The sequence below is a fragment of the Anopheles stephensi genome, chromosome 2, assembly GCF_013141755.1.
Source record: "Anopheles stephensi strain Indian chromosome 2, UCI_ANSTEP_V1.0, whole genome shotgun sequence".
In the NCBI taxonomy this organism is placed as follows: Eukaryota; Metazoa; Arthropoda; class Insecta; order Diptera; family Culicidae; genus Anopheles; species Anopheles stephensi.
The window spans coordinates 34,084,984-34,099,160 of record NC_050202.1 but is presented as its reverse complement, the minus strand read 5'-3'; the positions used below and the strand labels follow the sequence as shown (position 1 = coordinate 34,099,160).

Below are 14,177 nucleotides of genomic sequence, written 5' to 3'. Positions count from 1 at the left end.
GCGAGGCAATATGGCGTCATGGCGAGGCGTCATGTGTGTAGTGGCATGTGTATGTGCGGCTACTCCATGGTCCATGTGTGATTTAGGAAGTGTTAAAACACGAAAAAACCGGATGATATCATCATTTTCGGATATAATCGGTAGCAAACCATCGCTAGATTAGATCGTGAGTGATATTACGACGGAAAAAGAACGTGAAAATTGTTTATTTTTTGTGCGCGAAAATCCACTGTGTTGTGACGTCACCGCGTGTAGTGTATAGTTGGCGAGCAGAAAAATCACATAAAAATTGCAGTGGTATCTTCACGGGTGGAAAAATACGTGACCTACCATCGTTCTACCATCGTGGTTGTGATATTTTTATGTAAAAACAGCGAGTAAAACGTTCATTTGGGCGAAAAAACAAGTGGTGCAAGTTGGCGTCACCTTCGTAGACGCGTCTGTGTGTATGCTGTGACAGCACGTACGGGCGGAAGAAAAAAAAAGCGTGTAATATATAATCGTGTGATATTTGCCACCAACGGACGATAAGACAGCAGATCACAATATATTTTGTGATATGGTACGGAAGAAATAGGCAAAACACTGCTGAACACGAACAAATCCACGATGAAACTGGCACGGATAGTGCCATCGCGTGTGAGTGTGTGTGTGTGTGTGTGTGTGTGTGTGTGTGTGTGTGGTACTGCATGCGGTGGTACACTTGTTAAAACTTGTTTCGGCATTGATTTTCATCCTTCGGGTGGAAAAAGTGATCGGATCAACGGTACGGATTGATTGAAGGCGACAAAAAGTGGATCCAGGCGTGAAGAACAGGTATACACGGGGAGTTTTTTATCCCAGGTTTTCGGCAATGCCATCGCACCGGATCTGGAAAGAACAGTGGAAAAATGTACACCGGTGCTTATTTTACACGAATAAACAGAAAACCGCGGTGAAATTGGTAACTTTCAGCACTTTTCAACCAATTTTGGTGTGAGCGAAAACCGCGTGGCTTGGCGTCAGAATAAAAGTGACATCAGGCTCACGATTGGTGATGAGTCTGCCGGAATCTGCAGACTCGACAGAGGTGTTCAACACAGTGAAGGAGTTCTGTGATAAAGCAACTCCAACACTTGGATGCAGGCTAATCACCAGCAGGGTCGAGGTTCGAGTTGATAATATCGGCCCTTTAGCGGCGGAGAAGCAGGTGGCGGAAGCGCTGGCAGCCTTTTTGGGGGAATCCGTCAGCGAGAAGGAGGTTCGACTGACCACGCAGCACGATTCAACGAAGACGGCTCGGGTTTGAGTCTCCGAGAAGGCGGCGGAGAAGCTGACAGGACAGCACATCAAGGTGTGGTTCACCTCGAGTCATAACCGCGTGCAGCAACCAACAGATTGGCAGCCACGATGCTTCCGTTGTCTGGAACTCGGCCACGTGCGGGCGAAGTGCAAGAGCGTGATCGATCGATCAAACGCCTGCATTCGATGCGGGAAGACGAACCTTCTGGCGATGGATTGTCAGGAGGAGCCGTGTTGCGCGGTTTGCAAGGGCCCGCTTTCGGTAGGTCATCCGACCTGCCGACGTTAAAGATCTTGCAGATCAACCTTGGGCGAAGCCGTGCTGCACAGGATCTTATGGTGCAGACGGCAAAAGAAGTCAGCGCGCACGTCATCATCGTCAGCGAGCTGTACAGGCCTCCACGCGACAACACTAAGTGGGCGGTCGATGAGCAGCAGAGCGTGGCGATTATTACAACAGGAGAGCCCAGTATAGGCACTGCAGAGTTCGTAGACTATCTGGAAGCGGTGGAGATGGCGCTCGCCGGGTATCCTGCGGCGGTCCTAGCAGGCGACTTCAATGCGTGGAACGAGGCATGGGGTAGTGCCCACACCACGCGGCGAGGCGAGAACCTGATGGCGACGGTCAACCACCTCGGGCTGCAGACGCTGAACCGTGGAAGCGAGCCGACGTTCACCGGCAACGGAGTCGCACGCAAAAGCGTGATCGACGTGAGCTTTGCTTTCGTCAAGCATCGCGGTGCCGGGTGAATGGAGTATTGTCGAGGAATACTCAGGCAGCGACCACAGGTACGTCACGTTCAGCGTAGCCATTCCAAGCAGGCGAACGAACCAGCGTGGGTGTCATCAGCAGCATCAACACCAGCTACAGCGACGAGGAGGGCCACACAACACCAGAGGCCTAGCAAGGCATGCCGGAGTGAGGTGGAAGACGGCACAGTTCGATCGTGAGTGCTTTGAGTTAGCGCTCTCGAGCAACCGCTTCGGCCTCGCTTCAACTCCGGAGGAATTGCTCGCCGCATTAACTGCTGCCTGCGACGGGGTCATGCAGCGCGTCACGCGCGTGGTGGACGCCTGAGATCGAGCGGTTGCGAGAGAGCTGCGCAGACGCTGAGGGACGATGCCATCGGGCTGCCACTCCGGAAGATCGCGCGGTCGCATCCTCCGATCTTCTAAGGCAACGCATTCTCCGATGTATGCTGGAGTTGATCGACAGCGTGGAGGATGATGTGTTCGGGATGGGGTATAAGGTGGTGATGGCTAAGCTGCGTAGTCGCACACCACCAGAGACAGATCGCACAGTGCTTCAGCCGATTGTCGATGCCCTATTCCCGACACATCCGCCGTTTGAGTGGCCTGTGATTGAGGCGGACAGCGAAGCGGAGGCGATACCGACGATCAACAGCGAGGAGATGATCTCAGCCGTGGCGAGGATTGCTTCGTCAAAAGCCCCGGGACTTGACGACATCTCGAACGCAGCATTGAAAGTGGCAGTTCGCCAGCACCCGGAGGTGTTTGTGTGAACCTTTAACGAACTACTGCAGCGCGGTGAATTTCCACGACCTTGGAAGAGGGCGCGACTAGTGCTTGTCGCAAAGCCGGGCAAGCCGCCTGGGGAGCCTTCCTCCTACCGCCCGTTGCTCATGCTGGGAGCGGTGTCCAAGTTGTTCGAGAGGCTGATCCTCAACCGTCTCAACGAGCACTTGGAGGAGAGTGACAACACCCGACTCTCACCAACTGGCAATCGCACCAACTGGCGGGACCCTCGATGTCTAATGGTGGCAGCATTGGACGTCAGGAATGCGTTTAACGCGGCCAGTTGGGAGGCGATAGCGCTAGCTCTGCAGGAAATGCGCGATTCTGCGACACTCCGGAGAGTGTTAAGGAGCTATTTCTTTGAGCGCGAGCTAGTGTACAAGACCAGCGAGGGACCAGTGCGGCGGAAAACATCAACTGGCGTTCCACAGGGGTCGACTTTCGGCCCCACCCTGTGGAACGCAATGTACGACGGCGTGCTGCGGCTGGAGTTGCCGGAGGGGACGGAGGTGGTGGGCTTTGCCGATGACCTCGTCGTCTTGGCGAGAGGCACCACACCACAGGCGGCGGAGGAAGCAGCGGAGACGGCGATAGCGGCGATAAGCGCCTGGATGACGGCGCACCGTCTTGAGCTCGCCCCAGCAAAGCCGGAGCTCGTGCTCGTCTCCACCATGCGGCGGGCAAACACCAACTGCCCAGTGGTCGACGGCCAGGAGAGATGGCCCACCAGGACCATTAAATACCTCGGCGTAATGCTTGAGGATCATCTCTCCTGGAGGCCACACGTCAACTAAGTCACGGCGAAGGCAGTTAGGGTTGCGCAGGCGATTACCAGGCTGATGTATAACCACAGCGGCCCGAAAAGTGTAGACTCGACGATGCCGTACGCGGCGCCAATCTGGCACACGGCAGTCGATCTACAGCAGTGCCGACGGAGGTTAGCTCGCGTTCAGGGCCTCTACGCGAGACCGGTGGCGCGCACTTTTATCTCGATGCGGAGCGAGGTAGCAGCAGTACTGGCCAGCGTAATCCCTATCGGGCTGCAGGTGAAGGAGGACGCCAGATGCTACCAGCGGCGGCAGGAGACGGGCACGTTCCTCACGGCCATCCGAGCAGCGGAGCGAAGAAGCATGATCGAGGCGTGGCAAGCGGAGTGGGATGAGCTGGAGCCCACAAGCCGCTTTACAAGGTGGACCCACCGAGTACTCCCGGACATGGGGTCATGGAAGGGCCGACGCCGCGGTGAAATGACGTTTCACCTGGCCCAGCTGCTGTCGGGCCACGGTTTCTTTCATGACTACCTCCACATCAAACATCTGTCGCCAACACCTGACTGTGTGATATGTCCGGGAGTGCCGGAAACGGCGGAGCACGCCTTCTTCAGCTGCCCGCAGTTTGCGGAAGTTCGTGGTGAGCTGCTGGAGGATGGGCTGGTGGTGGCGGTGACTCCGGATAACATCCAGCAATACCTGCTGAAAGACCAACAGCACTGGAGTCGCGTTTGCGAGGCGGCCAAGCGCATCACTACAGCGTTGCAGCAGGATTGGTACGTTGAACGAGCCACAAGTGCGAGCGTGGAGATGCGTGAGGCCGCGGTGCGGCTGGATAAAGCGCACCAGCGGATAGTTCATGAGCGATACGATCGGCGAAACGAGGAGCGGAATCTCAGAGCATCCGAGAGGCGTGCGGCCCTTGGCGAACAGCCACCTCCACGACATCCGGACGGCCGCCTACTTTCCTAGCAGGAGATCGCGGCAAGGGAGGAAGAATCATCTGCGAGTTCGGCGACATCGCACACGCCGCAGATTGGAGCAGGGTGTCACTTTATGGTAACGACGCGATCATTGGAGGACGGCACGCGCGCCTTTTGTCAGCTTGTGCTACCGGCCACGAGGGGGCGCGTTGCTTCGGACGACATCGGCGGACGGACCCGAAGCGAAGGATTACGTGGTCTGGCGTGACAACCAGATAGAACGAGGAAAGGATCTTTCTTTTTGATCCTGACCAGCGGGCCAAGCGGACGAATTTTTAGTTTCGCAAAATAAAGTAAAGTATAATAAAGAATCCACCCGCCTTTTTTTATTGCTGGTCAGGCGTTGCAATTCGCAACATTCTAAAAATTCGTCAAAAAGCGTAAAAACTCACACCTGTAATTTTGTCTAGTAATTGTCCAGTAAAAGTAACACGAGCCGTGCAAATTCGGTTCGCCTTTGCATTACTTCCAAACCACGTGGCAATCACTTAACCTAAAGGACTCGGTAAGAAGTATACACACACAAGCATACATAACCACAATCCACACAAAGGATCCGAAACGCGTAATTTGAAATGGAGCAGAGTGGTGCCGAAATCTCGGAGTTTACGTGTGCGACTTGTGAGAAAGTGGTAACGCAAGGCGATTCGATCCAGTGTGACTTTTGCGATAAGTTTTTCCACCAAAAGTGCGCGAATGTGGACAAAGTGATAGAAACCAGGGCGTGGTGGTGCGCGGAGTGCGATATGAAATGTAAGCTCGGGATTGCTAAGGAGGAAGAAATAGCGAGGATGAAGAGAGAGATGGAGGCTCTGAGAGCCAAAACGGACGACGTGCTGAAGGCGTTACGAGAAAAGGAAGCTGAAGTGGTACGGCTCCGTGAGGACCGCGGGCGGACCACGTTTTCTCCGGATAAACCGCTTCCTTGCTCAACGGCTAAGCGGATTACGGTTACCGATGATGGTGAACTAAGCCAGAGCCAAATAGCTGCCCGTCAGGCTGTCCGGTGAGAACTCCCTTCATTCGCTGGGGATCCCGATGAATGGCCGCTATTTCTGTCAACCTTTAAACGATCGACGCGCACATTCGGATTCAGCGATGACGAAAACATTCTTCGCCTGCAAGGTGCGTTGCGAGGAAAAGCGCTACGCATGGTGCAAAGCCGCCTACGCAACGCGGATAATTTGGATCAAATTATGGAAGCATTGGAAAAGTCCTACGGCAGAGCGGACGTTCTCGTTAACTCGCTCCTCGAGCAGATACGCGAAGCACCGGCGCTGAAACCAGATTGCCTAGATAGCTTTATCGAGTACGGTGAGCTGGTAGCAGAGATTTGTGCGACCGTCAAGACGAAAGGAGCGTCCGAGAGGCTGTACGATGCAGCGTTGCTTCAAGAGCTGTTGGACCGGATGCCCGCGTTTCTACGATGGAGCTGGGGAATGCACAGGCGGCAGCTGAAAGGTGTTACGCTGAACGACTTTGGTGCATGGATTCAAGAGGCGACGGATGGAGCGATGGCGGTAACTCCCCCCCAGCCGAAGAAGAAGACGACAACACGACAGGTTCACGCGCAACATGTGGAAACGCATGTAACCCAGTCCAGCAGAAATCGAGCATGTGCGGTGTGCAATAAGGACACGTGTGTGGCGGTTGGTGAGTGTATAGTTTTTAACCAGCTTAGTGTTTCAGCCAGATGGGAAAAGGTACGCAGCTTAAAACTGTGTAAACGTTGCTTAGGAAAGCACTACGGCCCGTGCTCGGTACGTGTTGAATGCGGTCTGCAAGGATGTGTGGCTAAACATCACCGCAAATTACATCGTACCACCAGTGAGGAGCGACCGGTTGAAATTAATCATCATGGTACGAGAACAGACAGTATGCTGTTGCGATACGTTCCGGTGATGCTTCATGGGAAGAGCGGTCCGGTTTACACCCACGCGTTGCTAGACGAGGGGTCGACGGTGACGCTGATGGAGCAGGAGCTTGCAAGAGAGCGAGGAGTTTCCGGTACTCTCGATCCGCTATGTCTGCTGTACAGTGCTGGCCAGAAACGTGATGAACACGAGTCGCAGAGAGTGACAGTGCAGGTGTCTTGTGTCGAAGAAAAGGCGCCTGTTTACTCGATGACCGATGTGCGGACGGTTAGCCGGCTTTCACTCCCTAGACAGACGGTCGATACAGAAGAGCTAAAACGCAAGTTCGCGCATCTCGCGACGATTTCAGCACAGTCATATGAAAGTGCTTCTCCACGCCTGTTGATAGGCATCGACCAGTATAGGCTGACGAGACCTCTGAAAACGATAGAAGGAAGTGCGAGACAACCGACAGCTACCAAGACGCGATTGGGATGGCTCATATTTGGTAAGTGCACAGACTACGATTACGGTTCAAATTTAGTGCAGCCAGAGTCAAGCTACCACATCTGCGATTGCCAAGGAGCCATCTCAAGGGCAGATCGTATGATGGCAGCGTATTTTGAGGTCGACGGTTACGGTCCCGCCAAGCAGCTGTCGCTTTCGAAGGAAGATCAACGAGCGCTGGCGATCCTGCAAGGCAACACGAGGCACATCGATGGGCGGTACGCAACCAGTTTGCTATGGCGGAGTGACAACATTTTTATACCGGAAAACCGTCACATGGCTGCATCAAGGATGGAGTGTCTCGAGCGGAAAATGCAACGAGATCCGAATCTCGCCGACAACGTAAACCGAATCCTCAGGGAGTATTTGGCGAAAGGTTATGTCAGGCAACTAGGAACGGACGAGCTGAAGGTGTTTTATCCCAGGAAGTGGTACCTACCTGTGTTTCCTGTTACTAACCCTAACAAGCCAAATAAAATCCGCTTGGTTTGGGACGCAGCGGCTGAAGTGAAGGGTGTCTCGCTTAACAAGAAGTTGCTGACCGGACCAGATCTGCTGACACCGCTACAAACCGTGTTGTTTCGTTTTCGCGAGTGTAGGATCGCGGTGGCGGCTGACATTCGCGAGATGTACCACCAGGTACAGATTGACGGTGACGACGTGCACAGCCAGCGTTTTCTATGGCGATGGGGCGACACCAATGCAGAACCGCAGGGGGCAAAAAAAAATAGAGGTGAGGTGGTTTCGAGTTTGATGGCAAAATAGAGGTGGCTTTGGTTGGGGCAAAAGCAAGAGTAGCTCCGCTTAAATATTTATCCGTTCCAAAACTAGAGTTGCAGGCTGCCGTGATGGGATGCAGATTAGCCTCGTCGATACAGAGTGCTCATCGACATGAAATTCATCGTTACTATTTTTTGACAGACTCGACTGACGTCATAGACTGGATAAATGCGGACCATCGTAAGTACTCTATTTTCGTCGCTCACATGGTTGCAGAAGTTCTGGAGACAACTACTGTTGACGATTGGAGGTGGCTTCCAACCAAGCTGAATGTAGCCGATGAAGCGACGCAGTGGACCAACCTAAAACATCATCTCGCTTCCAACCGATGGTTGGACATACCTGAAACTGCACATACCTGAAACGGAGTGGAACGTCCCCTTCAGAACACCATCGGGAACCACAAAAGAATTACGGAAGAAGAGAATGCTTGTTGGCGCTCACGCTGTACACAACACGTTCATATCCTACGAACGGTTTTCACGCTGGACTCGCCTTGTTCGGACCATTGCCTATGTCCGTCGGTATGTAAACCTGATATTCAATAACAAACCGAGATCGATAGGTCCTCTCACTCGCGAGGAAATCCAGGAAGCTGAACGAGTCGTCATAAGGGATGTGCAGAGAAATGCATTTCCGGAGGAATACGCCCTACTTCAAATGCACCGGGAGACACCCGCAGCGCCTTCGTGGAAGAACCTGATACCCAGAAGCAGTGTGCTGTTCAAGCGGAACCCTTATATGGACGAAGATGGTATCCTGAGATTGAGTGGCCGGATTGACCGTTGCCGTGTCGTGGATCCGGCGACAAAGCGACCTATCCTGCTACCGAGAAGACATCGCGTAACAGAGTTAATCGTCGACGACGTCCATCGCCGCTACAAGCACGGGAGCCAAGAAACTGTGGTCAACGAAGTGAGACAACGATTCGATATTCCAGCTCTTCGGTCGGTGTGCAGACACGTACGTCTACAGTGCAACATGTGTATGTTGCTGTACGCTCGTCCGGTTTCGCCGCAGATGTGTGAACTGCCAGCTGCGCGTCTTGCTGGATATATGAGGCCCTTCTCATACACGGGAATAGACTACTTCGGCCCTATGATAGTTGCGAACGGACGGAAGACGGAAAAACGTTGGGGCGTTTTGTTTACATGCTTGACGGTTCGAGCGATCCACATTGAGGTGGTGCGGTCACTGTCTACCAGTGACTGTCTGATGGCGATTCGCAGCTTCATGGCGCGTCGTGGGACGCCGATCGAGATCATCTCCGACCGAGGTACTAATTTTGTTGGCGCTGATCGGGAACTCAGAGAGGCAGCTGAACGGGTTAACTCGGCGATCCTCAGCGAGTTCGGTCCGCCCGACCCAACGTGGAAGTTCAACCCCCCGGCAGCTCCCCATTTCGGTGGATCATGGGAGAGAATGATTCAATCGGTTAAACGGATGCTGACTCGCACCCTGAAGGAGAGGCACCCCACGGACGCGGTACTGACAGCAGCGCTCATCGAAGTAGAGAATATGCTGAATTCTCGCCCGCTTACCCACGTTCCGGTCGATGGTGAGGATGATGAGCCGTTAACCCCAAACCATTTCTTGTTAGGATCTTCCGCAGGGACGAAACCTTTGGTTCCGCATGACGATTCTCCCGCGGCCTTGCAGCAGAATTGGAAAGCTGTGCAGGCCAGGATGAATGGCTACTGGAAGAAGTGGGTAAAATCGTACCTGCCAACCCTGACAAGAAGGACGAAATGGTTTGAACCACATAAACCGATCCAACCCGGAGATGTCGTTATTATCGTTGACGAAAACAACCCGCGGAACTGTTGGCCGAGAGGAAGGGTGGAAAGTGTCATTCCGTCTCGAGATGGAATCATTCGTCGGGTCGTCGTAAGGACAGCACGCGGGACAACGCTGGAGAGGCCGGTGGTTAAGCTGGTCACGCTAAACGTCGCGCAAAAGGTTATCGTTTAGCACAGCAAAACGACTGGTGGACTGTCACTTTATGGTAACGACGCGATCATTGGAGGACGGCACGCGCGCCTTTTGTCAGCTTGTGCTACCGGCCACGAGGGGGCGCGTTGCTTCGGACGACATCGGCGGACGGACCCGAAGCGAAGGATGACGTGGTCTGGCGTGACAACCAGATAGAACGAGGAAAGGATCTTTCTTTTTGATCCTGACCAGCGGGCCAAGCGGACGAATTTTTAGTTTCGCAGAATATAGTAAAGTATACTAAAGAATCCACTCGCATTTTTTTTATTGCTGGTGAGGAAATTAGGTGAGAAACTCACAAAAATATAGTGTAAACAATCCTTCATACATTTTGTATGGGAGGAGTTTTTTGCTTTTTTTGGGGGCTATGGTGAAACGTTTTCGATGCGGTTTTCAGCGGAAACGATAGACAGGGTGCCAAATAGGTGATCGCAGGTGAAAAACGGGGGATGCCGGCGATTTCCGCCCCGAAAAAAGTGTAAAAAGATTCCTTCCGAGTAAGAAGAAGAAGAATTGGTGGATTTATGCCGAAAATAGAGCGTTTAAAAGTTTGGAAAGTGACAGGTTGACTTGACACCTCGGACCAGATCTCATGTTTCTTGGTCAATTTTCGACGGATACGTCCAAGTGGGATCTTAAAAGATGCGTGCAAAGTGCAATCTAGCGACTGTGCGCAACAAATCGCATCGAAATCGGTTTCAAAACGGCGAAAAAGTGAGAAAAATAAAATGAAAAAATCGGTGACAAAATCCGGCAACAGTTTTTGACATATGGAGTAGTGATGGGCAAAATTTCACAACTGGACTAGTGATGGGCCCTACGAGGAAAAGAACCTACTCAGAACAAATTTAATGCTTATCGCAACAAAAAACAAGAGAGTTGCGAGGAAAATTTTGAGTGATAGTGAGGTGCGAAGTGAAAATTCAGAGAGAATTTTCCACACCGTTGGATATTTTCCCAGCCACCCACTCCCCCCCCCCCCCAGGGCTGGAAATTATTTCAGCACAAGCTGACGCTTCTTAATAGTGGCCGGAAAATTCGGGAAACAGTACAATCGTGCGAGGGTCGCCAGGAAACCGCGCCACCACCCTTCTGAGCAGGAAAACCCCCTCCATCGTAGGTTTTCCCAATATTTCCCGGGGAAGAACGGGAGTCACGTCTTCGGAACATCCGGCGGAGTTGTGCGGAGGGGAATTTTCCGGCCATAGCGGGAAAACGGTGCGTTTCCCGATAGGAGTATATTAGGGGAAAGTTGCCCGATTACCTCGAGGAATACCCTCCTGCGACCGTCTCCCCCCAACACCCTGGAAAATAGGGTTTTTCCGGGCACCCCCCTTGCCACAACATTCTCCGGACCTAGGCAAGTGGGGCATCCAGTTACGCGTCTTGGTGAGACAAAGCCAACGCACATCACCCCGCCCCGCTCCCACCCACCAACACCCCCCCCCCCCCCCCCCTCGGAGCTGGAAAACCGGTTTTTCCACGGTTTTTCGCAATTTTCCCGGGGAAGGAGCGGAACTAGCAGCAGCAGCAGCAGCAGCAGCGTAAGAAGCAGCAGCACCAGCAGCAGCAGCAGCAACGCCAGCAGCAACAGCGCCCACAGCAGCACCTATCACAGCAGCGAAAGTCGGCCAAGCCCGAGCTTATCGATGTGTCGCCCAACGAAGGCCAGGATTGGGAGAGCCTTTTGTTGCTGGTGCAAACGGCAGTCAGGACTGACGAGCGGTACAAGCCGTTGAAGGACCACGTTGTACTGGGCCGCCGCACCAGCAAGTCGCTGCTGCGACTTACGCTCAGCCGCAAGGCGAATGCGCAGTACATGCTGCAGCAGGTCCGAGCCATCGTGGGCAGTGCTGGAGTGTGCCGACATGTCACAGAAATGGAGTCAGTTGTAATCTATGACGTCGACCCGCTAGCCCGAGAGGAGGACCTCACTTTGCTGCTCGACAGCAAGTTCGAGTCGGGAGCGGGTATCGTCTCCACCACCATGACGAAGATGGCTGATGGTACCCAGCGCGCGTACGTGCGACTGCCAACGAAGTTCGCAAAGGAGCTTGAGTGCACCAAGATCAAGCTGGGCTTTTGCGTGAGAAAATTCAGAGCCGTGCCACCGACCCCTCGAGAGCGTGTGTGCTGCTATCACTGCCTCGAGCTAGGTCGTAGGGCCCATGACTGCCGTTCACCCGACGACCTGCAGAACATGTGCATACGCTGCGGCGTGGTAGGGCACATGGCGAAGTCCTGCACTTCCCCGACAAAGTGCATAAAGTGCGGTGGTCCACACACAATTGGACACCCTGACTGCGCTCGGTCGGCCCCGCAATGACCCCACAGTTGCGTGTTTTGCAAGTGAACTTGGGCAGAGGGGAGAGGGCCCAGGACATCGCCCTTCAGACTGCCCGAGAGAAGAAAGTGGACGTGTTGTTGTTGTCGGAGCTGTACCGACCGCCTGCCAACAACGGTCGATGGGCTTTCGACTCCTCGAAGCAGCTAGCCATCGTCGCAACTGGGTCGCTTCTCCTCCAGAGGATTTGGTGCAGCAACACGCCTGGACTCGTCGCTGCCGAGATAGGTGACACCACATTCCTCAGCTGCTACGCCCCACCTCGTGAGCCCACCGACGAGTTCAAGCGCGAAGCGGTAGAGCTTGAAGAGCTTTCCCACTCACACGTCGTCATAGCCGGCGACTTCAACGCCTGGCACGTGGAATGGGGAAGCGTGCGTAACACCGAGAGGGGGGAAGAGCTGCACATTGCCATCCAACAGCTAGACCTGGTAACGCTTAACCAGGGCACGATGAGCACCTTTGACGGCAATGGAGCGGCAACAGCGAGCATTGTAGATGTGGCGTTTGCGACATCATCCGTCGCACAACCAGGAACGTGGAATGTGTGCGCAGAGTACTCGCACTCTGACCACCGATACATCACGTACGCTGTTGGCACCACGGTTCCTGTAGCAAACGAGCGTACACCACCACGGAGAAGACAACAGGAGCGCATCCGACACGCGGGTCGGCGGTACAAGGCGACGCAGTTCTCGCAGCGAGCCTTCCTCTCGACGCTGCTGGACGAGCGGTTCCCAGAACGGGCGGTCAGTCACGAACGCATGGTTGAGATCATGCTCGCCGCGTGTGACAAGACGATGCAGCGGGTCACAACGTCGCACAGTGACCCCCATCGCGACCTGTTCTGGTGGACGCCGCTGCTCAGGCTGCTGCGAGAGAATTGCGAACGCGCGCGTGATCGAATGCAGCAGACCAGCGACCTTCAAGTGCGCAGCATCGCCGCAGCACAACACCGCACAGCGAGGGCGGAGCTGGGGAAGGCGATAAAGGCCAGCAAGCGGAACTCGTTCCAGGAGTTGATCGACATTGCGGAGAAGAACGTGTTCGGAGCCAGATATCTCATCGTTCTGTCTCGCCTCTGTTTTCACGGCGCTGTATCAGGACTGCCACGTTAACGGCACGTTTCCTGCAGCGTGGAAGAGGCAGCGCCTTGTACTCATCCCGAAGCAAGGAAAATAGGGTTTTTCCGGGCACCCCCCTTGCCACAACATTCTCCGGACCTAGGCAAGTGGGGCATCCAGTTACGCGTCTTGGTGAGACAAAGCCAACGCACATCACCCCGCCCCGCTCCCACACACCAACACCCCCCCCCCCTCGGAGCTGGAAAACCGGTTTTTCCACGGTTTTTCGCAATTTTCCCGGGGAAGGAGCGGAACTAGCAGCAGCAGCAGCAGCAGCAGCGTAAGAAGCAGCAGCACCAGCAGCAGCAGCAGCAACGCCAGCAGCAACAGCGCCCACAGCAGCACCTATCACAGCAGCGAAAGTCGGCCAAGCCCGAGCTTATCGATGTGTCGCCCAACGAAGGCCAGGATTGGGAGAGCCTTTTGTTGCTGGTGCAAACGGCAGTCAGGACTGACGAGCGGTACAAGCCGTTGAAGGACCACGTTGTACTGGGCCGCCGCACCAGCAAGTCGCTGCTGCGACTTACGCTCAGCCGCAAGGCGAATGCGCAGTACATGCTGCGGATCAGGATTGAGCAGCTCGTACCGACCCCTGTGTATGTTGGATGCACTGGGCAAGGTGCTTGAGCGCTTGATCCTGAACAGGCTGCACGAATTTCTCGAAGATCCAGAATCACCGCGACTGTCGGACCGGCAGTATGGCTTCCACAGGGGGCGCTTGACCATCGGTGCGATTCAGAGGGTTGTCGAGGCCAGCCAGTGTGTGATGTTGTTCGGGCGCACGAACCGACGCGACAAACGGTTCCTGCTAGTAGCTGCACTAGACGTCAGGAACGCGTTCAACACGGCCAGCTGGCAGGCCATCGCCACTGCGCTGCAGACGAAAGGTGTTCCCGCCGGCCTACAATGCATCATACACAGCTACTTCCAGGATCGGGAGCTGGTATATGAAACCTCTGATGGCCCGGTAGTGCGTTCTGTCACGGCAGGGGTACCACAGGGGTCTA

The 14,177-nt window shown here is 54.4% G+C and overlaps 1 protein-coding gene across 1 annotated transcript; it reads left to right on the top strand.

Annotated features, from left to right (window-relative positions):
* The first annotated feature begins 5,373 nt into the window (after window positions 1–5,373).
* Window positions 5,374–8,072, top strand: LOC118507634. Its single transcript, XM_036046358.1, has 3 exons — window positions 5,374–5,576; window positions 5,667–7,663; window positions 7,852–8,072. Exons 1-3 carry the CDS (start codon window positions 5,374–5,376, stop codon window positions 8,070–8,072), a joined length of 2,421 nt encoding a protein of 806 aa, XP_035902251.1.
* The last annotated feature ends 6,105 nt before the right edge of the window (window positions 8,073–14,177 follow it).

Bases quoted from the DNA above. Each gene is read 5' to 3' on its own strand.
- LOC118507634 (XM_036046358.1), top strand. From the start codon at position 5,374: ATGGAGGCTCTGAGAGCCAAAACGGACGACGTGCTGAAGGCGTTACGA. The intron at 5,577-5,666 runs GTGAGAACTCCC...ATTCGGATTCAG, and splicing joins GCTGCCCGTCAGGCTGTCCG to CGATGACGAAAACATTCTTC. The intron at 7,664-7,851 runs GTGAGGTGGTTT...ATTTTTTGACAG, and splicing joins GGGGGCAAAAAAAAATAGAG to ACTCGACTGACGTCATAGAC.